General features: G+C 36.5%; 1 protein-coding gene across 3 annotated transcripts in view; it reads left to right on the top strand.

Annotated features, from left to right (window-relative positions):
- Nucleotides 1-27,660, top strand: part of LOC113245852 (neurexin-1-beta) — an 819,012-nt gene that overhangs the window by 506,236 nt on the left and 285,116 nt on the right. For all 3 annotated transcript variants that reach the window (XM_044378176.3, XM_044378172.3, XM_044378170.3), the window contains one exon: nucleotides 9,809-9,990. In XM_044378176.3, coding sequence (XP_044234111.1) covers nucleotides 9,809-9,990 — 182 coding nt within the window. The remainder of the gene's footprint in view (nucleotides 1-9,808; nucleotides 9,991-27,660) is intronic.

The raw sequence follows: 27,660 nt of genomic DNA, 5'->3' as shown, positions 1-27,660 counted from the left end.
CTATGAGCCTGCTTCTTCCTCTCCCACTCCCCCTGCTTGTGTTCCCTCTCTCACTGGCTGTCTCTGTCTCTGTCAAATAAATAAATAAAATCTTTAAAAAAAAGTTATTTTGAAGTACTTTTAGATTTTTTTAAAGATTTTATTTATTTGAGAGAGAGAGAGAAGGAACAGGGGGAGGGGCAGAGAGAGAGGGAAAAGCAGACTCCTTGCTGAGTGGGGACACTGACGTGGGGCTCAATCCCAGGACTCTGAGATCATGACCTGAGCTGAAGGCAGATGCCTAACTGACTGAATCACCCAGGTGCCCCTTGAAATACTTTTAGATTTACAAAAAAAGTTACCAAAAAAAAAAAAAAAATGCTCTCCTTATCCTTTCAGCCAGCTCTCAAAGTTCACATCTTATATACCATAATACAATGATTAAAACCAGGAAGTTAACATTGATACCATGTACTAACCTATTCTTCAGCCATTCTCAGTTATCCCACTAATGTCCTTTTCTACAGTCCGAGATCTAAACAAAGGTCTCACATTGCATCTAGTTGTCATGTCTCCTCAGTCCCTTCCATTTTGGGACAGCTCCTTAGTATTTCTTTGTTTTTTCCTAAGCTTGACTCTTTTGAAGAATGCTGCCAGTTATTCTGTAGAATATTCCTCAATTTCAGTTTCTTGCATCTTTTTTAAAAAAGATTTTATTTTATTTATTTATCAGAGAGAGAGAGAGAGAGAGCCAGCACAACCAGGGGGGATGGCAGGCAGAGGGAGAAGCAGACTCCACACTGAGCAAGAAGCCCAATGTGGAACTTGATCCCAGGGCCCTGGAATCATGACCTGAGCCAAAGGCAGATGCTTAATTGACTGAGCCACCCAGGTGCCCCTGGTGGCCCCTGTATTAAATATGTAATGTAAATAATTCAAAATAACCTCATGCACTTTTGTGTTCAGGATTTAATTCCACTGCTCAGGGCAGGAAACAGTGTCACTGTCAAAAAGTTATAAGGTCTTTTTGGTATAGAATAGAAGTGATTATTGTGTTAATAGTAAAAATTTGTTCTTTGCATCTGTGTTCGGTAATTCGGGAGCCTTAGAATAAGCTGAAGGCAGGGATAGCTTCGGAGGCAGGATGCTTACAATAAAGCTTTGCAAAGGCCTCACACCTTTTAAAGATTCAGGCTAGACTCTGAAAATGTCAGAATGTGAATGAGTCATTTTTGCTAAGTGTCATTACAGAAACTTTGAGTCTCTCCAAACCAGTCCAGGAAAGCATCATTAAAAAGACTCTAGAGATGATTGAAGTGAGACCTTGATTTGTGAATTTTTTAGCTTCTTTTTCTAAATAAGAATCAGTCATTTGATCTCAGCTCTTCACTGTATCGTGGAAAAGGCACTAGGAATAGAGTTGGCTACAGACCCTCACTGTCTGTGACATTGAGAAACCACTTGCTTTCTCTGGGCTTCCATTTTGTCATTTGAAATGGAAAGATTTGCTTAGTTATCTCTAAGAGTGTTTTAGCATTAAGTCTATGCTTATGTCACTTTTTTATAACATTAATTTTTTGACACGATAGTTCTAATGAATTCTTGACTCTGGAAACTTGATGAAAGCTATTTTCACTATTAACTTTTAAAAAAGAATAAATTTAAGGACATTGTTATTAGTCAAGTACAATTTTCCTAACAGCTAATAATTTAAAGAATTTATTAGGGACTAAATAAAAGGGGGAATGAACCATGAGAGACTATGGACTCTGGGAAACAAACTGAGGGCTTCAGAGGGGAGAGGGGTGGGGGATTGGGATAGGCCAGTGATGGGTATTAAGGAGGGCATGCATTGCGTGGATCACTGGGTGTTATACGCAAACAATGAATCATGGAACACTACATCAAAAACTAAGGATGTACTGTATGGTGACTAACATAACACAATAAAAAATTTAAAAAAATTAAGAGAATTTATTAGGGACTCACACAGCTTATTGTATATTCTTTAAAATAAGATTTTTCTTTAAGTACCTGAAGGTGTGATTTCTTCTCTCCCATCCCTGCTGCCCATAGCTCTAATGCAAATTGATTACTGAATTACTTGTAAGAGACTTTTTAATAAAGTTCACTTACTGCTGGAGGGAGCCTAGGTTCAGAAGGGAAGACATAAGCATTTGATGTTCTTAGGGTTATTGGTTGTGGGGTTGCTTTGCTTGGTTTTATTTTTAACTTTAGATCACTTTGCTATCTTTATGAAGTTTTTTCCTAATCTGATTGGCAGAAGGAATACCACTTACTTGTTTTTCTTTTCAGGAAGAGAACTTAGATCCCAGGAGCCTTTTAAAAGTTTCCAGGACTTAAAATTTGATCTTGGAACAAGCTTGGGCCACTCAAACTATTGAACTCAACTGTTCCTGGAGGGAATATTTTCTAAATAACATGTTTAGAGAGGGAAATAATAAATAGCTTAAAAAAAAAACCATATTGCAAAGAAATCACTAAAGTGGAGTATTATTGTATAGATTTTCTAAAACAGTATTCACTGCCTTGAAAATTATCTCAAAATATTCAACTACTTATGTGACTTTGATCTAAAAAGATATAAATATAATTACTCTGGTTTATCATTTTTCTGCTTATTTTTTAAGGTTACCATTAATCACTGCCTTTAATATTGTCACCTTTTCAAAGATTTCTTAAAAATCCAAACTAGATGACATGGCTGAATACCATTTATCTGACATCTCTCGTAAACTATCCTTCCCTGATATTTACCTTTAATGCACAGGTCCTACCTGTTCGGGGGACCAGGGCTCTGTGTTTTAAGTTTTATATTCTTAGCTTCATTCACATAATTGGCAAATATCAGACAGCCAGCAGGTATGTCAGCTTAAGAATTTTTCTTGTTTCAGTTAATTTCCTTATAAGACAAAAAAAGAGAGTAACTTATCCAGGTGACTACACTTGGCTTCAGTGATTGATGATGTAGAGTCATAACCGCCCACAAGACCAGTGAACACCATTCATATCTCTTATATGAATGCTGTCTTTTTGATTGTGCAATGCACAATCTGTGTGTAATTTGTGGTATCTCTGAATAAATGTCTAGGATCTGGACAGGGTAGGTCAGCCATGAATCCACTTATATTCTAAAGAATTACTTCAGTTATTAAAGAGGAACACACTTGTTTTCAAAAGAATGGATACATTTTTTCATGTAGCATACTCTTTCCATAAATGTCAAAATAGGAAAATGTCAAATATCAGAACGAGAAATATACGTGATGCATTTTTAAATATATTGTTCTTCCCAAGATCGCAGAATGTAGAATTTTTATTAAAGAAAATGCAGACTATAGAAAATACGGAATATTTATTAGATAAAGATTTTTATTAAGAGAAAAGTTTTGGGCCGGTAGGGAAAAGGAAAATTTCCTCACTTATTGAAGTGCATAATTACTGTTGAAATTATCTTGGAGAGTAATAATTCCCGACCTTATAGGAATCATGATAGCTTTTTGCTATTCCATCTTCTAGATGGTTATATTTTGATTAACGTTTCTTATTGAATAAGCACCCACCACTTTTTATTTTAAAATGGTATCTTGGCTGAGCCAGAGCCGAATGTCATATAGGCCAGCTTAGTGGAGAAAATTCCTCTGCTCGCACATCTCCTAAGTCTACTGTAGAATGTGTGATCCAGCCTCCTTTGATCCCAGGGCAAGTTTGGGAGACATGAATTGTTAATGCCTAGCGAATCCTTGGAGACCCGAGAGTCTAGCAGTATCTCTGATTTGTATGGGGTTCAAGAATCTTCGTGAAAGAGCCTGAACTGAGTTCATGATTGGTGTTTAATAGACCAGCACGTGTGCAGTGACCCTGGATAGTGTCACTCTGGGAAACTCCACTGGACAAAAGCAGGGTGTTCACAATTTTGACTTTTCCCATCTTTCCCAGTTTGCATGAAATTTAATAAATAGTCATCAAACTGTTTAAAAAAAAAACCTCAAAAAATTACCTTAATTCCTAAAGGTCTGGGATTCTGGTGGAACATGTGACTTGCAGTATATGAGAAGCCTCCTGTTGTTTTATCTTGAATGTTGTAATGAGCTACTTTGAAAAGGCTTTCATTGTTTGGGAATTGCTTTAACTCTTCTTGACTTTCTTTGCTCTGGTCTGATGCAGACTACAGCCAGTACCGAAGCCATTTCAGTGATAGGTCATGTTTCTTGCGCTGTTTCTTTTATTAAGGACTTATCTGCTTTCTTTCTCAAAGATATACAGGTAAAAATCCTATGTCATTTTCTTTCTTTTTAGCCAGTTGTAATGCATTGGTCAGTTCTACCAAGTCTCTGTCCTCTACAAAGAGGCTCAAATTATGAGATATGGTCTTTATTTTCATTTTCTTTCCCTAGTATTTGTTCATCCTTAGATGAACAGTAGAATTGAGCTCTGTCTCTTACTTCTCAGAGTCGGCGATTGTTGTTACTACTTTTCAATTTAGAGTTGATCACATATTTTGGGCAGGAATTCTTATTACTTATTACTTATTTGTTCCATTCATCTCTTCTGGTTATAATGCCCACCTTTCCTGGGTTGTTAATGTTCCTATTATGAAACAATAGTGCTCAGTTTCATGAAATAACTCCTTGTGATCTCGCAAAGAATTTACAGAAACTTAAGCTGCAATAAGTTGTTGATTTAGTGTACATGTGAGTTTGTTAAGATTTATTCTTTTTTTAAGTTTCACCAGTTTAGAAATTTTACTATGGTTGAAAACTTTTTTTTTTTGGTCATAGAAATTGACCTCCTCATTGTTTTTGCTTTCTATGAACTTTACTCAAAATAATGCCTCTGCAGGTAGAAATTGTTCAGAAAATTTAAATTTAACAATAGCATCTGCACAAAGTTATAGAAGGAATAAAAGCTCTTCTTGCTTATAATTGTTTTATTTTAATTCCATCTGACTACCTTAGTTTAATTCCAAACTTTAATGGGGAAAAAAGGGTTATATCCCTGTTACATTTAATAAAATGATAATGGCCTGAATGTTTCATGTTGGCTACACAGTGACATTTGAATTATAGGCTTTCAGAAAGGAACCTTTTATTCGTATACGTATGCGTTAGAGATTAATGTTTAGAAGTGATTATTGTTCATATAGCAAGGATGCAGAGCAACTAGTAAACAAGCCGACCTATGCATGCCGATTGTGTTTCTTTTTCAGGAAGGTTCAATCCATTTGGGGGAACATATTAACTTTTGCAGAAACAAACGAGGCTGAAGTGAGCACATTTAGGGAAGAGATGGTTGGCAATAAGACAAGGAGAGGAGAGAGCCCTTTATGTAAATAGATGTTAAATAAAATCTAAAAATATTTCTTTTTATAACATCACAGGCAATTCAGACATTAGAAATAAGAGCCCATGTATAATTTTTACAAACATTTATTGCAGCATAAAGTATGTTGACACAGATAAATTTGCATCTGATGGAACCAGCTCTGCTAATGAATTTGCAGTAATACAGATTTGCTGCACGACTTAAAAGTGGAGATTGCTGAAGACCACTTTAAGTTTTAGTCATCCATACATTCAGTGATGTGATGGATGTCGAGGTTAATTTGCAATAAATCCATTAGTAGTCATGGCACTGATGTGTCAGTGATTGTCATATAGCACCATGCATAAATAATAAAGGTGACACATTTCTTCATGTGCCTTTCTATGTTCCTAAAACGCTCGGAACGGTGATTAAGATGTACTGTTGCTGCACGTTGAATTCACTTATATAATACAATAAAGCATGTTAAAATTAAAATAATAAAGCTAGACTGCAGTTCATTTTGTATAGACTTCCTCCTTTATTTAGCAGTCGAAGTGAATTTTTTTGCATCGTGCTATAAATCTTACCATGCTAGCTGTTTTATGATGATGAACTAATATTCTTTTTCTCATGAAAGCTGCCATGTGATGCAATTTAATATCCTTCTTATTGTCAACTACTAGTGAATGTAAATAATAATATAATGGGTTTTTATGGAAAAACTGCTAATCCAAGGAATGAAATACTGAAAAGTTTAATAAGAACTGGGGTGGAGGAAAGTCATTTCTTCAAAGGCATTTGGTTTTCACGCCAACTTTGAAATGACAAACTTTTCCAAACTTATTAAAATAAAACAACAATGCTGCAGTGTTAGTTATTTAATAATTTTTTTGTTATTTTTTATTTTTAACACACGCACTTGCACGCGCGTGCGCGCGCACACACACACACACACACTTCCACCACGCACACCATCTGTTCTCTGTAAAATTTACTGGGCACTTACCACATGCCAGGAATTGGACTAAGGTGTTACTGTATGGTATCTCATTTAATTTTGGCAGGAGCGCTATGAGGTAGATAGTGTTAGTATCTTGTTTTGCAGATGGGATATCCAAGACTTAGAATAAATAGGTTGGTCAAAGTCGTTGTTGCTAGTAAATGATTGAGCTGGAATTTGAACCCAGGTCTATTCAGAGCCTGCATTCTTAATTTTTTAGCTGTCTACTATATAGTAAGTACATCATGTCCTTGTTCAGAAAAATGCATGCTAAATGAAGTCGATTTTAAAACTTTAGTCATCTGACCTGCTGTATTTTATTGTGGGAGTACTGTCATATTTTTAAGGTTACTAGAATAGAATACACTGTAATTTTCTATCTTGATAGAAAGGGGATTTAAGAACATAGGAGATTTTGTAGAGTTTGACATGATTTTTTTTTTTCTTTTAAGAAAGCCAAGATGCTTATAGAGGTAGGGAAAGAGTGGCAGGGGGGAACTGGACATCTAATTCTCTCACTTATGGAATTATCCTGATGAGAACAATACAATCCACTGTTGAGCATACAGAAGAAGAGGCAAAAGAGATTGCTTTCCAGATGTATCTGGAGAAAAAAGATGCTAGAAATAACTGCATTGTTTGGCACAAAGTACAATTGTTTTTGCTTTGTTTTGGTAAAACTTGAAGTGGAAAGTCATTTTAAGGAAGACAGAGTAGTTAATAGCATGCTAGTTGCCAAGTCTTAGCACTTACTGAAATATGAGATGAAATCAAATTTTGAGTAACGATGTTTGTACTGTGACATTTACCTTACTGAAAATATAAACCTTTGAATTATTATCCTCACATTCTGTAACTGAGCAACTAGAAACTTTCATAGTTCCATAAGTTTTGGGAAGTATAACCTAAACTAAATGTTAATTTACATATATTAAATGTTCTGTCATTTCACATTTACATGTTATTTTTCTTTTTTTAAAAGCATTGTGAGGTGAAAGGACAGTATATGATCATGAAGTGCAAATGTCACTTTATGGATATGAGACATTAGAATATGATAACAGTTGGCCTTGATAAATTCAGACTGACACATCCAATTAACTTTTTCTTGACTGTCTTGTTATGATAACAGAAACATTTCTGTAATAAAAAAAAAAAAGTACAAGAGTAGGAGTCTGGATACTAGGTTTCCTACCAGCTCTGCCACTTAACCAAGGTTGCAACTTTAGATAACAAATCAATCTTTATGACTAAATCTCCTCAAATGTAACATGGGACTATTGCTTCCCCTACTTTCCATACAGAAGTAGAGAAGAAATGAAAAATTGTTGTGAAACGGATATTTTAAATATTAAGAACCACTCTGGTGTAAGATATTTTACTTTATACCACCTTCTTCTGGTGATTCCGGAAAACATCTGAATTCTTAGATATGTTTTACATTGTTAGGCAGCATCTCTAGTTTTGAATATTTGTCTTAATTCATAGGAACTATGTAGTCAGTAGAGAACAAAGTTAATTAAAAGCTGCAAAATAAAAGTAATCAAGTACCCACATTCAGAGGTCACCACCACAGTCTCCTGTTAAAGAAACCTTCACTTTTATATGTTCTTGTCCGATTTTTATCAATGTAGTAGTTTTAGTGAGACCTTCAATAGTTAATCATCTGAGAAAAATGACCAAGCTGAAAAATATTTATCAATTATTTCTTGCTTATCAGTATCCTGAGTAATAAGCTTCTGATGATGTAGAATAATGGTCCTGGAGGCTCCAGGATTTCTGATACACAAATCTCTATATTCTGAATGGTTTTTACTTGCATAATGATTGTACCTTTGAAGTACAACTTAACTATTTTCACAGGAGAGAGATAAACTACTTTCATGCATTAGTATCCAAAGAAAATCAACAGAGAATGCATAGCCTTTCTGCCATTGCATTCTAATAAGGTTCTATTTTATCACTTTTACATTTACAAGTATCCTGACATGTTTCTATTGTCATGTCTACCCAAGGCCTTCTGAACCACTCAGGCAGGAGGCATATTGCAGAGGTCTTGGAGTTTCTGAAAGGCCTGTGGAAATGTTTCAAACAGAATACGAAGGGCAGTTGGCTCCAAAACACAAAAAGAGAAAACAAAATATTATCAGCTATTTAATTAAATTAACTCAAACATGACATTAAGTCAACGTCATTCAATTGTTACATTTGGTAATGACAGAAATTTAATATATAGAAATCTTAAAAACATCCTGCTATACACTCACCTTTTATGTATAAGCCTTACTCTTGGTAGAAGCTATTTTTCTATAAACACAAGATGCTCTGTGCCCTAAATTTAAATATTTACTCTTACCACTTTCCTTACCATGTTTGGCGCATAGTGGGAACACAATAAGTATGTATTGGCTTCCTTTGTTATTGGAAGTCTATATTAACATTTATAAATTGTATCCTAATGACATCCATTCCTAGGATAACTTCGCAAATATTTCTGTGGTCCCTTTTAGTGTGGAGAAAGGTCTTTTCTCCTCTCTTTCTCCATATATACATATACATATACATATATATCTTTGCATGTCTCTTCCAAATGTTCTGACTTAGAGATTCCATTTTATTGCATTCAGCGAAATAGATTCTGTTGTGGTGTAATGAGATAGGACTTAAGTGCATTGGATGCTTAGTAAACTTGTTTGAAACAAAGCTCTTTTTAAAGTAAGATGGATAATTTACTGACATCAACACCATAAATTCAAATTTGAACATTCACCAGAATGAGGCTATGATATACTTAGTATTGTAAGACTAGCATTCACTTTTGAAGAAAAAAATGGGTTTTTTTGTGATCCTGGATAGCTTGACAGCTACTAGATATTGCTTGTTAAATAAGATCTCACTTTTGTTGATGAGATCTATTATCTGTATTTTCCTGACATGACTGCCGGGGCTTATGACGATTTATCCATTAGTTATCATCTGTCATATGTGAATAGACCCTTTCCCTAAATCCTAAAAGTTGATTGGTAGTGTAATGGTGATTTGCTTCACTGTGCTGTATGACCCTGTCACATGCACATGCAACTCTTGTTTCAAAAACAAGTTGATATATGTTTCAGCCAAAGTTAGTGTTTCCTGCTAAACTATTTCTAAAACACAGGCGGGGAGAAATAAAACCCCATTAGATTCCAGGCTTGTCCAACTCAATGGGAAAAGTAGTAGTAGTAATCACCCATTTGTTCTGAAACACCTGCTGGTAGGTTTAATGAGTATATTAAAAACTGAGCTGCCTTGAGAATTCTTTTAAAAATCCTCTGTTCTCTTTCTTGAGCCTGTTTGATTGAAATCTGTGATTTGCTCACTGTTTTTGCCATAGTTCATGTTGGTTTTTCATTTTCGCCATAGTGCAAATTTAATCATTTATGGATATGTCAATGTAACAAATACAGGAAAGTTGTTTACCTGATGCATTTGGACTAATTGGTTTTGGTCTTTCTTTTCCAGCTGGGACAACATATATCTTTAGCAAAGGTGGCGGACAAATCACGTATAAGTGGCCTCCTAATGACCGGCCAAGTACACGAGCAGACAGACTGGCCATAGGGTTTAGCACGGTTCAAAAAGAAGCTGTATTGGTGCGAGTGGACAGTTCTTCTGGTCTGGGCGACTACCTAGAGCTGCATATAGTAAGTACTTTAAAAATAAGATTCAGCTTTTATTTTTTATTAGTTTTTTAAAAAAATGATAAATAACTTATAATTCTGCCTTTTGGATGTTTCTCCTTCCCAGTAACCAGCACTTCGGTACAGAAAATATAAATACACTTAGGTAATAAGACCTTAGTCCAACTGTTGTTGCTAAAAATGTTCTTTACAATAGAAAATATATTTTTTTGGTTGTTAAGTGTGAATTCCTCTCAAGTCTCTGTTCACAAAGATTTATTTCAGTATGTTTTTAGTGACTTCAGGCAGACTTGCCAAATTAATAAGCTGAGTTATTGCCTAGTTGATACTGTTCCATCTGATTAGAAGCATGAGGTTGTAATACTGGTAACATCAAAAGATCTGAACCCAGTGTCCTTATTTCTTTCCTCACTTGAGAAAAGAATTGTCTAAAATTAACATGCAATGGATGGGAGAAAAGGGAACTTCAAGGGTAATTAGGGATAGAAAAGAAAATGGTGAAAAGATTGTTTCTATGCCATCTTATACTCATTTTGATACATAAGTGTGAAGAAAATAAAATGGACTCTTAGCATTTATATCCTGGGATGATTCCTTTTTTCCCCAAGCTCTAAGCCTACTTTAAGAATTCAGTCAGCATATCATAGATAACAAATTTTAAAAAAAGACTTTTTTTTTTTTTTAACTTTTCAAAGTTGCCGTAACTGACTATAGCTTGGAGACTCTGCCCTATATCTCTGCATTCAAAGAGTTACTAAGTTGTATAGTTGTAATTCTTTATGTCATTTTATAGCAATATTTGCCAAGTACATGCAGTCTCTCACTGTTAAGTGATATTAATATTTTACTAATATATAAAAGTAACAACCATAGGAAAGTGTCGCATATTCAAAAAGTCTAATGGGTTCTTGTCATCATAGTTCTTAGTTGAATATCTGTAATTTCCAGAAGGTTTAAAAAGTATATAAGTCTCTCCCCATTTCCCCTTTTATCCCTGAGGTATAGTTTATCCTTTCTGTCCAATGTAATTATGTAAATTTGTTTTGTTTTCCTTTTGTCTATCCCTATAAGTTCTCCCTTTACCAGCACCCATGCCTCAGAAGACAATTTGATTAGGTCAACACACTATTTTCTCTTAGAAACTGGCCTTCAGGTGTTCATTCTAAAATGATTAGGAAAGCCATCAAACACCAAAATGCATGATGGCAGACTTTTGTAGGGTCTTAATTCTTGAAGATTTATTCATTTATTTTCTTAATCTTAGTTTTCCACTAGACTTCTAGAATTTCCATTTAGCTGAGTAGGGGTTTACACTGACCACAAGAGCTGAATTCATTGCTAATCTTAGAAGAAAAGGAAAAAAAAAAAAAAACCCACAAAAACAAAAAAACACCTCAGCACAACCATTATTGAACTGTTGTAAATTTTCAATTCAAAATGCAGTTGTCAAATAGGAACCCTGGGAAAGTAATTTCAACTGCCTTTCAGCAAATATCTAGCAATCAAAATTGAAAGCATCTGGATTTTTACGGCATCATAAATAAATGATCAGTTGAGATAAGCTTAACTAGTGCAGCAAGGAATCTTGCTGTTTAGAGTAATCTCAACTTTCTAAATGTATTTGCTCCATTCTGATTGAAGAGCCTTGCTGCTTCAAAAAGTAAATAAATAAAAAAGAAAACAAGAGCTTTTCCTCCTGAAAGAAATTACTTATTGATCCATTACCAATTACACATTTACCCTGAGAAAAGGTTCTACAATGATCACTCTTAAATCATAAGGGGCTATGTTACTGAATTACTCAAACCACTGTTGTTTGTTTTATGGTCAGAGGGTTTTAGTCTACAAGAATGGGTATTTTTTTTTTTTTTCCAATTTTGATCAAATGTGGGCTTAAGAGTCCCTTCATATGTAATGGATTGCCTTTCTAGGTGTCCATAACAACCCAGTACCTTCCATAGCTCCTTTACTTGCTGTGGACCTCTGACAGCTGTCCTGTGAGGGCCTCCTTCTTTATGAATCTCCTTCTTGGTTTGCCTGCCTATTCACTTTAGGTTCAGTCTTTGTCACGACACGTTCTCCCTCTTGGTTTTGCTCTCTTCAGACTTTTGCTTGATCTGAGAGCCGGTACGTGACTGGGAAATGGAAACTGTATATTGGTTTCCTGGGCTTACTAAACCTTCCCCTTGTTGGTCATCCCTACTCCTCCTGTCTCCATTACTAGTACCCGTCTTAGTCCAAATCTGGCCAACTAAAACTTATCTCCCTTCCTTTTCTCTCATTGCTTGCAAGTTGTGATCAGCCATTAATGACTCAGCAAGTTGCTTATATGGAGACAGGTTACTTCTTTCCATGTTTCGACATACTAACAAAATGAACACAAGGCCAGTGTTGTTTTGTATTGCATTTTATATTACTGAAGCTTACTTCTAACTCCTATAATGTTGGGTACTGGGAAGATGAAGAGAAAGAGGAGTTAGAAATTTAAAAATGCAAGGGGAAGGGAGGAAGAGAGGGAGGGAGAGAGGAAGAGAGGGTAGGTGGATCAAAGAAGGGAAGGAGGAAGAAAAGAGAAGAGGAACGAAGTGTCTAGGGACCAGAGTTGTTAACAGCAGTGGAAAGAAGTATTCTTAATAATAATATAGATTTGAGAATATTCAGACCCTATTTTATCAAATTATTAACTACCTTTCAGTCTATCCCAATTTCTCTCAAGTCATTTCTTCTGCTGCTTTCAAGAATGGAAATTTGAAAGGAAAACAAGATTTATAGTTTGTTTATTAGTGTTCTTTGATTTTGGTTTATGAATGTACCTGATTTAAAAATTAACCTGATTAATACCATACATGATATGTTTTATCTTTAAAAGTTAATTATTATTATCCATTGAACTACCAGAAAAACTTCTGTAACCCCTCAAGGTCAGCCAAATATAAGCTCTGTACTAATCTTTAAGAATTGTTTTTCTACCCTTAATTAGTAAATTAACCAATAAGTTGGTTGTACTCCTCAAAAGGTGCTCTGGTCTTGCTGAAATGTACAATACCATTTCAGTTAGATAAGTTTTAAAATATGATTGCCACATAATTTCAGTGAACATGTGAATGTCTGACATCATCCCTTTTTATCAGAATGATTATGTTTGATTTTTACTTGAAAATATAATCATATTTAAATTTTGATTAATTATACCTTTAAAACTATAACAACTTAGAATAAAATGGTTTTTGATTCAGGTGGCCTAGTTTTTATAGATTTTTTAAAATTATATAAATATTAATGCTACTACTGTTAATCTCAAAGCCATATGATGTTGCTATTGAAATTTGTAAGTTTTTAGGAGGGATGAGGGCAAGAAAAACACACAAAGGGAGGAGCAATTAATTAACATAGGGCCTAGAATACAAGTACTCAATATATATTTTCTGAAATAATAAATGAATTAATGAATTATATATTGAAAATATGGCTTAGGTGAAGAATAGGCAGTCAGCTTTTCATTAGTTAATGTGAAGTCACAGATGCAGTTTAGTTTCTATATATCTCAGAAAAAGACATGTTTGTAACATAGAATAAATGTAGCACGTGATACGCAGTAGCTATATTATTGAAAAGTTGCATATTTTTATTGATGTTGTTTTCTGAGTCTTCAAGTAAGAATTGATTATGGTAGTTGATGGTTTAAAGGAAGAGTGTGGTAGGAATTTTTGTTGTATGAATGATTATCGTTCCTTAGTAATTATCTCATTTATTGTAACTTACCTTTATCGTGAATTGTTCTCTAGTCATTTCATATCTGCCCACTACTTTCCAATAGAGATAAACTGTCTAATGGCAGAGAACATAATTTGATAATAATGATGATTAATAAGAAACATAATACAGAAATGGGGCTTTTCAATGTTTATTTCAGTACATGCTTGAAGCCTATTCAGAAAGATTTTCTGAGCAACTAGAATGGCCCAGGCCTGTGTTAGGCTCTATGGTTACAAAAATAAATGAGCTTACCACTTAATAGTTATCTCGGTAACTATTTGTTGGATGAATGAATGAATGAGCCAAATGGGCTCCTGGTCACCAGGTGGCTTAGGTTATTCATAGTAAACATACTTTGTCTCAAAATGACTCTATTTGGGTTCATCTCCATTTCCTCCTCTTGCAGTTTTAACTTTCTTATCTACATATTTGTAAGAATATAAATGATGATAGGTTTTTAAGGTAAAGAATATAAAGAAGTGACTTCTAGGCTGTAGGGTGTTATACACATTCAAATTAGTAATGTTGAAGATTATTTAATCAATATTGAGTAAAAAAAATCTTAGAAGCAATAAGCAAAAAAATCTGATTTATTATAAAAATCCATTTATAAGGTATACCTAGAAATGTTACCAGTGTTGCCCCTCTAGAGGAAGCATCTCGTATATATCAGTCTGGCAACATTAATTAGAGATTACTTAACCCCTCCTTGACTTACAGAAGAAAGCCAGTACAAATGTGCTCACTCACTGGCATGAATATTAATGTGTGCATTGGTTCTGACCAGAGGAAATGTGTGGAGGGTGTTGGAGAGGATGAGTGAAGAGTGTTCTTTGAAATTCTTTCATCTTGGGAGCTTGAAAGAGCATTACAAATCTGAATAGTGAATTGTTGTACATATTTGCCTTAAGTGTTTCTTCTTTGTACTTTCCTGGGTCGGAAGCCTTATTTTTGAAACCAAGCTCTTAATTGATTTTGATTTAGAAATACACCTTTTGATCAGTGGTTTTAGTATAGACTAGAAGCGTAATATATTTAGAGTAAATATTACTGGTCCCAAAATAACTTATCGATATCACTGACAAGTCAACACTTTCTCATCTTTCTCTGCATCTCTACATTTTATATTGCTTTAATAAATTTTGTTTAATAAATAAACATTATTTAATATATTTTATACTTTGTAATACTGCTTTATTAAAACTAGATTTAAAAGCATCTTTTTAAAGTCAGTAATTATACATGAGTACGTATCTCTATCAATAAGATAAAATCCAGTTATTCCTCCACAGGAGTTTCTTGAATTTAAATTATGTTCCATCTGAAGTTTTCTTTCTAACCAACAGATTTACCTGTTTTGAGAGTTTCACCTTGCCATATAATATTTAAATTTGACTGTATTAATCATATCAGTAGATATTTTATTTGGTTTTGTTTTCCAGGTTCTTACATGAATTAGAGAACATGTGACCTTTTTGGCCAGAATTTTGCAAGAAAGACTAAAATGATGTCATTTTACTGTGTGTTGTAAAATTCTTGTTCTAACTTCTAAGGTACGAAGGATGCAGGTTATCTTTAGGGAAAATGAGGGAAGTGACAGTCATAGGTCTGATGGCATAAGTGCCATCCAGATACCTTAAAACAGTCTCTCTTTTGGGGACGGGTATGGTCAAGTGCATCAGTTCAGACTACTTCTCTCATCCTTTCCCCTTGGAAGTTAGCTCAGTTTCTCATTTTCTGATTTACTCTTCTTACCTTTGGTGCATCAGTACCTCTCTGAATTTGATTTCTAGATTTCTAGAATCATTTCCTTCTTTGAAATTCCATTGCTGTGAGATTTAATAAAAGAGAAACAGAACAACTGTCTCTGCATACACCTCCTCAGTCCGTGCACTGATCAGTTCTACTTCTCCTCCTGTCTCTATTCTGAATACTTTCCAGTCCATTTTATATACTTACATCGGGTTAATTTGCTAAAATGTTTCTTTGAGGCACTGATTTCTCTATTGAACACAGTGATGCCTCCCAACCATACACCGGTAAATGTCACAGTCTATGCCTCATACTTCATGTCCTCAACATTCTGATCTTAATTTTCATTTTCAGACCCATTTTCCTGTAATTCTACAGTTGTCTTTCTACCCCAGTAAAATTTATTCATTTTTTAAATTTTTAAAAAATTTTAAATTTTACTTATTTATTTATTTTAGAGAGAGAGAGAGAGTGAGGGGAAAGGCAGAGGGAGAGAGAGAATCTTTTTTTTTTTTTTTTTTTAATGATTTTTTATTATATTATGTTAGTCACCATACAGTACATCCCCGGTTTCCAATGTAAGGCTCAATGATTCATTAGTTCTGTATAACACCCAGTGCACCATGCAATACGTGCCCTCTTTACTACCCATCACCGGTCTATCCCATTCCCCCGCCCCCCTCCCCTCTGAAGTCCTCAGTTAGTTTCTCATAGTCCATAGTCTCTCATGTTTCATTCCCCCTTCTGATTACCCCCCCTTTCTTTATCCCTTTCTTCCCCTACTGATCATCCTAGTTCTTATGTTCCATAGATGAGAGAAATCATATGATAGTTGTCTTTCTCTGCTTGACTTATTTCACTTAGCATTATCTCCTCCAGTGCTGTCCATGTTGTAGCAAATGTTGAGAACTCGTTCTTTCTGATAGCTGAGTAATATTCCATCGTATATATGGACCACAACTTCTTAATCCAGTCATCTGTTGAAGGGCATCTCGGCTCCTTCCACGATTTAGCTATTGTGGACATTGCTGCTATGAACATTGGGGCACATATGGCCCTTCTCTTCACTACGTCTGTATCTTTGGGGTAAATACCCAGTAGTGCAATGGCTGGATCATAGGGTAGCTCAATTTTTAACTTTTTAAGGGACCTCCACACTGTTTTCCAGAGTGGCTGTACCAACTTGCATTCCCACCAACAATGTAGGAGGGATCTTTTTTTTTTTTTTTTAAGATTTTATTTATTTATTTGACAGGAGAGACAGCCAGCGAGAGAGGGAACACAAGCAGGGGGAGTGGGAGAGGAAGAAGCAGGCTCCCAGCAGAGCAGGGAGCCCGATGTGGGGCTCGATCCCAGAACCCTGGGATCACACCCTGAGCCAAAGGCAAACGCTTAACGACTGAGCCACCCAGGCACCCTGGGAGAGAGAGAATCTTAAGGAGGCTCCATGCACAGTGCAGAGCCTGACACAGGGCTCAATCCCAGGACCCTGAGATCATGACCTGAGCTGAAATCAAGATGCTTACCCGACTGAGCTACCCAGGTGCCCCTATTAATCCATTTTTTTTAAATGAACTTCTTGTCATTTTTCTATATCCAATTCTGCCCAGATAGTTTCTTCTCATTTCTATCTCATTATCTGGATTCTACTCAGTCATCAACTTCTCTTTTCAAATGTTGGGTGTTTCTGGGTTGTCCCTGGGATCTTGTAGCCTTCTGAGCTAGCAGAAAGAAGTCTAGAGCTCCAGAATCTTCTTGGAAGAACTGCTGAAACAATGCCCAGGGCATTACCTGGGTAGAGAAAATCTTATGCATAGTTGGAGCAAAATGATCACTATTCTTCTTGACCCATTACTTTGTGGTGGACCTCCAGTTATTTTACAGAATAGCTTCAAATCCATTGTCAGGCCCTTATAAGTTGCCTTAGCAAATCTTTTCTTAGGACAAGCTGCCAGAACAAGAGACCTCTTGTTGAATCTTTTCTAACTATTGATAGTACTTCAGTTTCTTCTGTAGCTATTTTTCTAAAGCTTACTTTCAAGTAACATCTCTTTTGGTTCATTCAGCACATTTTTATTGATCATTTTTGATGCAGTTCATACTGTATTAGTTATTTATTTCTGTGTAATAAATTTACTCACAATTTAGTAGCTTAAAGAGAAAGCATTTATAATCTTATATGAGCGTAGGAATCCAGGGGAACTCGAGCTAGTTATTAAGAGATTCCCAGGAGAAGACATGGTTAAGATCTCCCATGCTCAGAACATATCTGATATGTTTATTCTTATGACCTAGACAGAGCCCACATGTCTGAGGAAGAAATGATAAACCGCAATGAAAGCATATGAAAACAGGTTATTAAGGATTCTGGCTTTGCAGAAGTCTAAACACAATATTAGATTGATGGAAAAAGAGTAATGAAGACATTGCTTGAGGGTTAGGAACTAGTTCAGGGAATGCATACTGAATTAGGAGTCATTCGTACGCTGATCAGGAAAACTCCTTTTATTGCACAAAAAAACACTGAAAGCCATAAGCAAAATGCATGAGAGTAATAGTTTAAAAATGCAAACAGCATAGCAAACGTGTCTGCCACAGATCAGGAAACAAGATGAAAGTGACACTATGGCAGTGGAGTCCTATTAAGCCTGATGTTGGGCCACTGTACACACAGGCAGCTCATTTCAACAAAGGAAGGAAATGACCTAGGTGAATATAGAAGGGGACACTCAAGTTAATAGTAGGCACAAATAATCTACATTTAAAATCAGGAGGAGAGAACTAGAGATAATGTTCACTGGGCTTGAGAAAGTTATTTTGATGAAAACAAATACTTTCAGAGCTGTGAAATCCAATATATGTTGGCATTAGGAGTTTTGGAAGGTGGTATGCTGGACCTCTGGAGTGTTAGGTTAAGACAGAGGAGGCCTGTACCCTCCTGGAGACCAGGAGGACTAGCTGTTTAACTTTCTGACGACACACACAGCCCTGGAAGAACGTCCTGCCCCTGCTTCCGAGAAAATGCTTTAATGGTGGGCTCTTCCTATCAAGAAAAACACTTCCTCCTAAACCTTCCTGCCCAACAAAGAGTAGAAACACAAGATTGGCAGACCAGAAAAGCTCTTTGGTGAAAGATTAAAATTTAATGGGCTCTTAGGACTTTTTTGTCTATGAAAATAAATTGATCTTAATATTCTTAAAATTCTACTCTGAATATTAGCTAGGAAATATAGACTGCTCACTCCCAAATACACATCTGCTGTCCTGACTTCCGCTCTGATCACTATACTCAGCATTTACACCTCAAACTTACCACGTCAAAAACTGAAGTCGCCATCTCCCAACCACATACCCATCTAACAATTACAGATTAAAACCGGATATGTACTCCATGCTTACTCTTCCCACCTAATCTGTTTCTCACCAAATTCCAGAAACGTTTCTCAGAATATTATGGAGGAATTTCAAATTGATAGAGTGAACAGGGTATCTATGCCCATCCCTGACCAGTCTTGTCAGTTGGTAAGGAGTTGAGAGACATAGTCTCGCAGAGCAGGGAGGGAAGGGGTACAGTCATGGGTAGAGTGCTGGGATCCATGCCTGACTCTCCTTGTCTCCCCCCCCCCTTTTTTTAAAAGATTTTATTTATTTATTTTAGAGAGAGCATGAGTGGGGAGAGAGGCAGAGGGAGAGGGAGAAGCAGACCCCCTGCTGAGCAGGGAGCCTGAAGACACTGGAATCATGACCTGAGTCGAAGGCAGATGCTTAAATGACTGGGCCACCCAGGCGCCCCCTCCCTGCTTTCTGTCACTAGGAAGTACTGTTTCTGTTTATCAAAATTGTGTATACAGACACCTAGTACTTTACTTCTTCTGGACAAAGCATTGTCAGTTGTCTGGAAAAAAATTGGCAAGATACCTTTACTACTTTTTTTGTAGTCTTTGTACTCTCCCCTGTTTTTGTTGGCAATTTTGTGACCCGTGTAAAATTCTGGATTCTGAGTAAAGTAATTAAGTTCCAATGGTCCATTCTTCATTCATGTTGAACAGTGAGATGCTGAGCAGCAGTAAGCATCAAGAGAGCAGAGACTTTGATCTATTTTGTGCATCTTTATATCCCCGGGGCCAACTTAAGCCTGGAATTTAGCAAATGAGCAAAAAAAAAAAAAAAAAAAAAAAGTTGAAGTAATCTTTCAGTTGTACAAATTCTGCCAATTTAAACTGCATATGTGCATTCTGAGAATGTTCTAGGGCAATAGGTCAGTGCTGCTCTGGTCAAGGGCATTATCTCCTTCAGGAGCAATCAGTTTATATTTAACTTCTTCGGGATGAGTTACAGATGCACATGTGAGCTAACTACTAGCATATTTCCAATATATTTGTTCCATCTTTATGTACTGGTATCTTGAGGCAAGTGTCTGCTGAGCCAGACCGTAACTGGTTCTGGTGGGGAACTCCTGGCCTATAGTTCCAATAGCTCAAAAGACAAACTCCTCAGCTGGGCTTAGTTTCCAGCTCCTGATGCGGCCACTTCCCCTGCAACTCACACATATTCTTTCTTTAATTCATGCGTTTAACAAATCTTTCTATTTTATTTTTCCCCACAAGCACCTTTCAAGGCACTGGAAATACGGAGTAAAGTGAGGCCTGGCTTTGTCCTTAAGTAGCTTAGAATTTAATAAATAAATTTCATTCTGGTGATACATTAGCCACAGAATACAGACATAGGCCGGTATTCCAAACCTTCTTGCCGTAAAGGCACGATGAAAGGTTTTTAAACTCTGTGAAGCACTCTTTAACGTGCTTTTGATAAAAGCAATTAATAATCTCATTACTATTCTAAGCTTACATATGTTATCCCATCTAATATTTAGAAAAACCCTATGAGGAAAAAATATTACCCTCAGTAGGTTAACAAGGAAAGGAGGCACAGGTCACACAGCTGGTGAGTAAAGCCAAAACTTGAACTCGGTCTGACTCCTGAGTCCATGTGCTGAACCTCTGGGCCTTCCGTGTGGGGGGCAGGAAGGAGGACAGGAGGCAGTCAGTTTTCAGGTTACACCCGACGAGTCTGCTGAATCCAGTTTTATAAAGCTGGACAACCTTAGCTCTTAGCATAGCACACATCCTCGTGAATTACTGAGCATTCCAGATACTCAGCTACGTAAACCATCTTCTAGTTAAATAAATACATAGAAAGTTATCTGGCCGACTAATTGCTGCAACCATTTTGTAATTAGCTAGCCAGCTTCTGTAATTAGTCTGACTTGTAAATTTGGGGCATACTTATTTTTAAAGGCAGAGAAATGCAATTTTCAAAAAAAATATCTGTACATAGTGAAATGGCAGTCAAAAAACATAGACTTCCAGAGAGCTTTTGTTCATGCTTGTTTCTGTCTCTGAAATTGGCCTACTTCCTCCCATTCCTACCTGCCCTCCTCTCCTTCCTAGTCTGGGGCATGTTTTATTTGTCTGGATCATATATTGCATTTATTTCTAAAGCTTTCCTTGGTCCCCTACGGCAAAACTAATCATGTCCTTCTTGGTACTACCATAGCACTTGGTCTTTAATGCTCTTGTATTATTGACCAGCTCACAGCTCCTCTCCTTCGTTGCCTTCCAGCTCATTAAATTGCGAACTCTTCGAGGTCACTGACCATATATTATATATCTTTATATCTCTTTATTTTCAGACACTAGCACAGTGCATATTAATGCATGTTAATCATGTTTACTGATGAAGCAATGTGTATGTGTGAGTGAGTAGAGCCTTTCTTTTTGGCTTGTGGCCTCCTGCGCCCCTTCGGCCCCAGGCTGGTAGTTTTCCGTTGTAGTGCAGGAACTCGCAGGAGGAGCGCTCTCCTTGGAGCACAGTATGAAGTAGACTCCCCAAGGATAATGGTGAAAGCCTGTGGCACTGTCCTGGGACTCCCCATTTGCAACCTATGAAGGCTTACACACTCAAGGCAGAGGCTCCAGTGCTGGGGCCTGTCACCAAATGGTCTCATTATCCACATGGTATTCTCTGAGGGAGGGAAGAACGTCTTTCGTCTTAGGCCATTGACCTGAGCCACTTTCCAAACAGGTAATCATTTCTCTGAGATTGAGTCTAGGCATGCCTTTTATCTGCTGTCTGTATTATTTTGCGTGTTTATATAAAAACATCTATGATACACTCCCCTGCAATCTGACTTGATAAGAGATGAATCCAACTGGAGAAAAAGAGAGAAAGAAAGAGAAGAAGAGAAAGAGACAGGGAGAGAAAGCAAGACAGGGAGAGAGCAAGCCAGCCTTCGGTGGTAATCAACCTTAGTTGATTATGGTGTGGAGGGTAATCAACCTTCACTACTCTGGCAATTTGACCATCCTCTTTTTTTTCCTTCCTGCTGTGCTAACCTCTGACATGTGCTTAAATGATGGAGGTGAAATGGATTATTTGTTAAAAGAGTTTTTAAAAATGATTTGAATTAATATATATTAAATGCTTGAAGGTACTGTTAATTATCTTAAGGAGGGTTAAAATTAGCCTCTGAAATAATTCTTGGCCTATTCATTTGCTTAGTAAAAAGAGCAACAACTAAACAATACTATTTAGCATGTATTGAGTACTTACAATGGACCAAACACTAAACACTTTGCATAAAAATTATTTAATATTCACACTAACCTATTGAGGTATGAATTATTGTCTCAATTTTACAGATGAGCAAACTGCATTTTTAAAGAACTGACCCAAATCACATAGCCAGTTCTGACTTCAAAGCCCCATTTTTCTTTTGTGCAAAGGAAAATTTCAGGCTAGCTCAGATACTTTTTCAAATGATCATGCAAACCAATTTGCTGATCCCGAGGCACTGAGTCTTGACTGTGCATTGCATTGTGAGATCCTTAAGCATGGGCATAAGGTGGAACTTCTGTATCCTTCAACAAGAATTCACTAAGTAACAGTAGCGTGCCGTGACAGAACACATGATATTTGGTATTAAAACTCTTTTAATGGGCGGAATTAATAGATGTTATTGCTATTTTTTGAGTCGCGCCTAAATGTCAGGCTAAACTAACACTACCGCAAGGCTGTTGGCCTTCTGTAGAGATGAAGATAAAAATAACCTGCAGCTTCCAGCCTTTCCCCAGGTTCTAAAGCTAATGCCCAAAGCCTAGACAGCTTGTCCTACTTTTTTTTTTTTTTCCTTAAGTAAAGTCTCTGTATCTCAGCATGTAAATGGGGGGGGGGGGAGGATAGGGAATATATCTATTGCTTGTATTTCTTGCTGATTGGGCATCTTCCTGACAGAAGTCTTCAAAGGAAAAAGTAGGTCATCCTCTTCATTATTGTTAATTAGCAGTAAAAGCCGGGCTTTGGAGGCTGAGTTTCCCAGAGAGCATCCACAGAGACGTGGGGCTGAAATTTTAGCAGTTATATGTGAAGTGGGGTCAGGCAGCCGGCCATGTAGGTTTCAGAGCTGAGTTCATTTGTTCTTTAAAGGACAGGAGAGGATTGCAGAGAAATTTCACATGTGGAAATGGGTTGTAAATTCTAGCCCCCCTCCCAATGCCTGATTCCAGACCACTGGCTGGACGGTCATTTGTATTACAAAGAGTGTTGGATAAATGAAGTGGCTGGGGATGTTTTTTGGTATTTCAAACTGAAACGTAGTATTGTTCATTATTATGGGAGGACTATAGTATAACCATCAGCTTCATAATTAACTAGCTTTCAGTGAACTTTCTCCTCAGTAGACTGTATTTCTATTATTTAACTGTCTTTTTTTTTATTTACTGCTTTTTTTTTATTCTTCTGTCTAGACATAAAGTGGATTCAATAGATTAGTGATGCATAGAATTGGGTCCTCAAGGCCAATAATATTTTATAACAGGCTGTTCAGAGGGAGTTGAATTTTATTTGTTATCCTGTGTCTCTCTTTATTTTCCAGCAAACAACTCACATTTTTAATAAATTTTATCTTCTTAGATCATAAAAGTACTTTCTGGAAAGTTTAAATACAATGAAAATAAAAGATAAAAACTGCCTGTAATGTGCCAATCTTTTTATTGTGGTGTCTGAAATTCTAATCTTTAATTTTATGCATATCCATATATATTTCTTTTCTTTTATATATATTTGGTGTATATAAATAGTTGTATATATGCCGACACACCAAAACATTTTTTAAAAAAGATAAAAAGTTTCTGTATGATACATACTATTCTTTAGCTTGATTATTCTTATTCAGTGTATTTTGGACATCTTTCCATTTTAGAGCATACGCTCTTATACTTACTTCATAATATCCTACTGCATGCACGCACTACAATTTATCGAACCATTCCCTAATGATGGATATTTGGTTTAATTGTTTCAGAATTTTTACTATTACAAAGGATAAAAGTTTTCTTATTTTTGTAAAAAAGTATTTTGTATGTGTAATTTTTTTAGCAAGATAAATTTCTTTCTTTCTTTTTATTTTTTTTTAAATTTTTATTTATTTATTTAACAGAGATAGAGACAGCCAGCGAGAGAGGGGACACAGCAAGGGGAGTGGGAGAGGAAGAAGCAGGCTCATAGCGGAGGAGCCTGATGTGGGGCTCGATCCCATAACGCCGGGATCACGCCCTGAGCCAAAGGCAGACGCTTAACCGCTGTGCCACCCAGGCGCCCCAGCAAGATAAATTTCTACGAGCAGAGCCACTATATTTAGTGTAGGATTGTCCTCTAAGAACACTGTACTGTCAAACATTCCCACCAACAAGTATATAAATATGTCACAAATGGGGCATTTTAATATAAGTACAAACTGCCCTCATCATTCCTTAAGAAATTGAGCTCCATGGAATGATTTTTCTCTCTGGCCTAATTTGAGTTGAGTGTGTTTGCATTTTAATCATTCCATTGGTTTAGAGGTGATACCAAAACCCCTTTAGCTTTGGTCACAATTTTTCTCATATTCTGACAACATTCTCAGAACAGCAGTGGGCTAAGGGGGCTGGATGGCAAGTTCATGAATCATGTAGCTCTTTTTAGGAACACAGCGCTGCGTAGTTTTCTGAAGAGCCAGGCAGGCAAGAGGTTAATGTCCCAGTGGGAGGCAGAACTCCTTTCCGTCAGCCTCTGTGTTCTTCACCTTCCACACATTCCATAATTCTTCATTTTGCCTCTCATCACTTCTTATTTTAATCATGCAGTCCCCAGGACTTGTGCCACAGCAGTGGAACGTGACAGGCTTTTAAATGTATGAATATTGTCAACATTATTGTGGTTAATCTTAATATAACAAACAGAGTAACAATGGATACGTTCTGCTATTAAGCGTTTAGTAAGGCATAGATGTCTTAGCTCTTGATAGCTCATTTAAATGAGAAAGTTCTCAAGCTCAGAAAGTGGATTATATCAAGGGACCAGCTATATGTTGTGTGCCATTCGATAATGGCTAAGATTAAACGGAAAGAAGTAATGTTCAGAAGGGGGAAAAGATGGAGCTATTTGAGTTTTTCAAATTCTACACGTGATTATTTACTTGAGTCTTATTGCATCCATTATGAGCTAAATCACAGCTGATAGAACCACATTTAAAATTTGAGAATATTTTAGTTCGCTTGTCAATTTTTTTATTAGTAATACGTGAATATAATTTAAACATGCGACATATTACCCAAATGGTAGTTTTTCTTCGAACTTTTTAAATGGTTTGCAAGGTGCTACCACCTTGAGTTTTACTAATGAAAGGTAAAATTAAAATATGTAACTGTGCAGTTTAACAGGCACTGAGGATATTTGATAATGCCACGGCTGTCTATATCATACTCACTAACATATTTAATAGCTGAACAGATGCATCTTGCTATGGCAACACATGGTACCGAGCAGCAGGGAGTCCCATTTGACAAGTCAGTTTTTATTTTATTTCTTTATCCCAAACCTTCTCTAATAATCCCAGATTTCAGTGTGTTTTGATTTGTTAGGCAGCAAGCAGATAAGAGAGATTCTGTTCTCTGCTGCTTATTTCCAACAGGTTGTTTTGGCTTCAAGATACAAAGCCCGTGAGATTCTAAAATGAAATAACAGGGCAAGACTGGGTAAGACACACAACACAGAGAACTACATATAAATAAGTTACATGTATTCAATACAAAATGGATATAAAGTACCATCTTCGAGAAGAGTCTATAGTGTGTCATGTGGAAGCATCGGATGAGTAAAGAAAATTCTAGCAATCAGCCTCCCAGTAAATATTAGTTATGTGGTAAGCAGGTTGTTTAATTGTGGTGGTTTGCGTATACGTCTTCTAGTTGCTTTACTTAACTAGCAATAACTCTTGTCAGCAGAGATGCCCAAGGGAAATTGGGGTTGTTTGGTGTTGCAAGATTTGCTCTCTGAGGATCAATTCGTTGGAGATTTCCATGAGCTATTTTCCAGTCCTTTAATTGCCTGTGTCTCAGAAACAACAACAACAACAACAACCACAAACAAAGTGATACACATTCTAAAACTAAAATAAGATGAGTGTCTAGCTAATTTATTTTGAGATCCACAGAAAGATTAGCAATTGATAATGGACCATTCGACATAGATTTTACCAAAGATCCTGTGCAGCTATATTGAAAACTGTAAAATTGTTGAAATTGGATACATTGTATTGCACTTCAAAGATTTCTGGCGTGCTTTGTGTGGTGAGGGAATTATACTGTCCTGGAATCTAAAATGTGAAAAAGCTTGGTTCAGATCCTATGGAGTGTCCTAATGCAATTATCAATTATCTGAAAGAGACAAAGCAGTTGGAGATCTGCATCGTTATCCACCATCTACTCTAGCAGGGTCTGCGTAATCATCACCTAGAATATGTTTAAGCACTCACAGTGTTAGTTTTTCCCCGGCCCCATGGCTATTATGCGCAATCTATCTTTGCCTCAACAATCCACACTAATTCAATGAGTTCAGGGTAGCCCTCTAGGTTTGCACAACTGGGCGAATTAATTTCTTTCCGTTGCAGGAGTGGTGAAGTGTTTTTCCTCCACTCAGACTTTTCTCTGTTGTAATGGTAAACCTCAGGGAGCTGGGCTGATTATGCTTTCTGTTACTGTGACTCATAATTCACATAATTCATGTAAGCCTGCCTGTAAGAAAATACTACTAACTAAGTGGTCACTTCAACTTCTGTTTTCTGGCCAATAGGTCTGAAGAGCTGCAATATCTTTAAAGTGGGACACTAGGATGAGAGGTTTGCATACTCTGGCTATAGCCTTGTTGTTCCATTTTATATTAAGGATACAGGTATCCCAATAATCCTTTATTTTACACTTGATTTGGTTGTTGAAAATAAGACGTAAATGTAAACCTGAGCTCACAGGGCCTTTTTATCACCTAGGCTTGTTGACAAACTTTTGGTAAAATTCTCATATTCTGACTATAAAAGTTCTTACTTCCAAACCCAGAGTCTTATATACCAACCAGAATGTTGTTCTCCCTCCCAAAATGGTACATAGGAAGATGGTATTTGAAATAGTGAAAACTATGTGGATAGCATACAGATACAGTGAGTCACAAACCAAATTCTCATCTTTGAGGAACTCTGAAGTTCGATGGAAAGACAGCTAGTTGTAGCTATTTGTCCTCCACTATGCTTGAGAGAGAGATGGCTCTAAGCGCATTTGATTATAAGGAAAGCACATCACCCCCATGTAAAATGCAAATGAATTTTTGAAACATGATAACTATTCACTCGGAGGAATCAAACCTGTAACTACTGGAGTTTCGTGTATTTGGTGAGCATCACAATGAAGCCAACACCCAAATTTATAGGCTTTATTCAATGGAGAGTAAAAAATTTAAAGGCTGTTGGTGTGTCTCTCTCTCAATCTATTTTAAAATACGGAATAAAATTAAATGTTTTTGGAAAGGGCATTCTTGTCTACTTTGTTTTGCATATAGAAAACAGGAATCTCTGTGCTTTTAAATTAAGATTAACTAAAATGTCACTAGGTCCAAAAAGCTGAAGTTTTCAGATCCCTGATAAGTTTCAAGACATGGAAAGGTAGTTCACTTAGGTGTTCACTTGTTTTCTGACTCCTTATTAAAGACTAAAGATTTAGAAAGTAAATGGATCATACTGCTGTGGTTTGCTGAAGGTTTAGATTCTGTCTTGGACTCCGAGATACGCAAATGTCTTTC

The sequence above is a fragment of the Ursus arctos genome, unplaced genomic scaffold (genome assembly GCF_023065955.2).
Source record: "Ursus arctos isolate Adak ecotype North America unplaced genomic scaffold, UrsArc2.0 scaffold_8, whole genome shotgun sequence".
Taxonomy (NCBI): domain Eukaryota; kingdom Metazoa; phylum Chordata; class Mammalia; order Carnivora; family Ursidae; genus Ursus; species Ursus arctos.
Note: the sequence above shows the minus strand (reverse complement) of the source record. Positions and strands in the feature narration are given on the sequence as shown.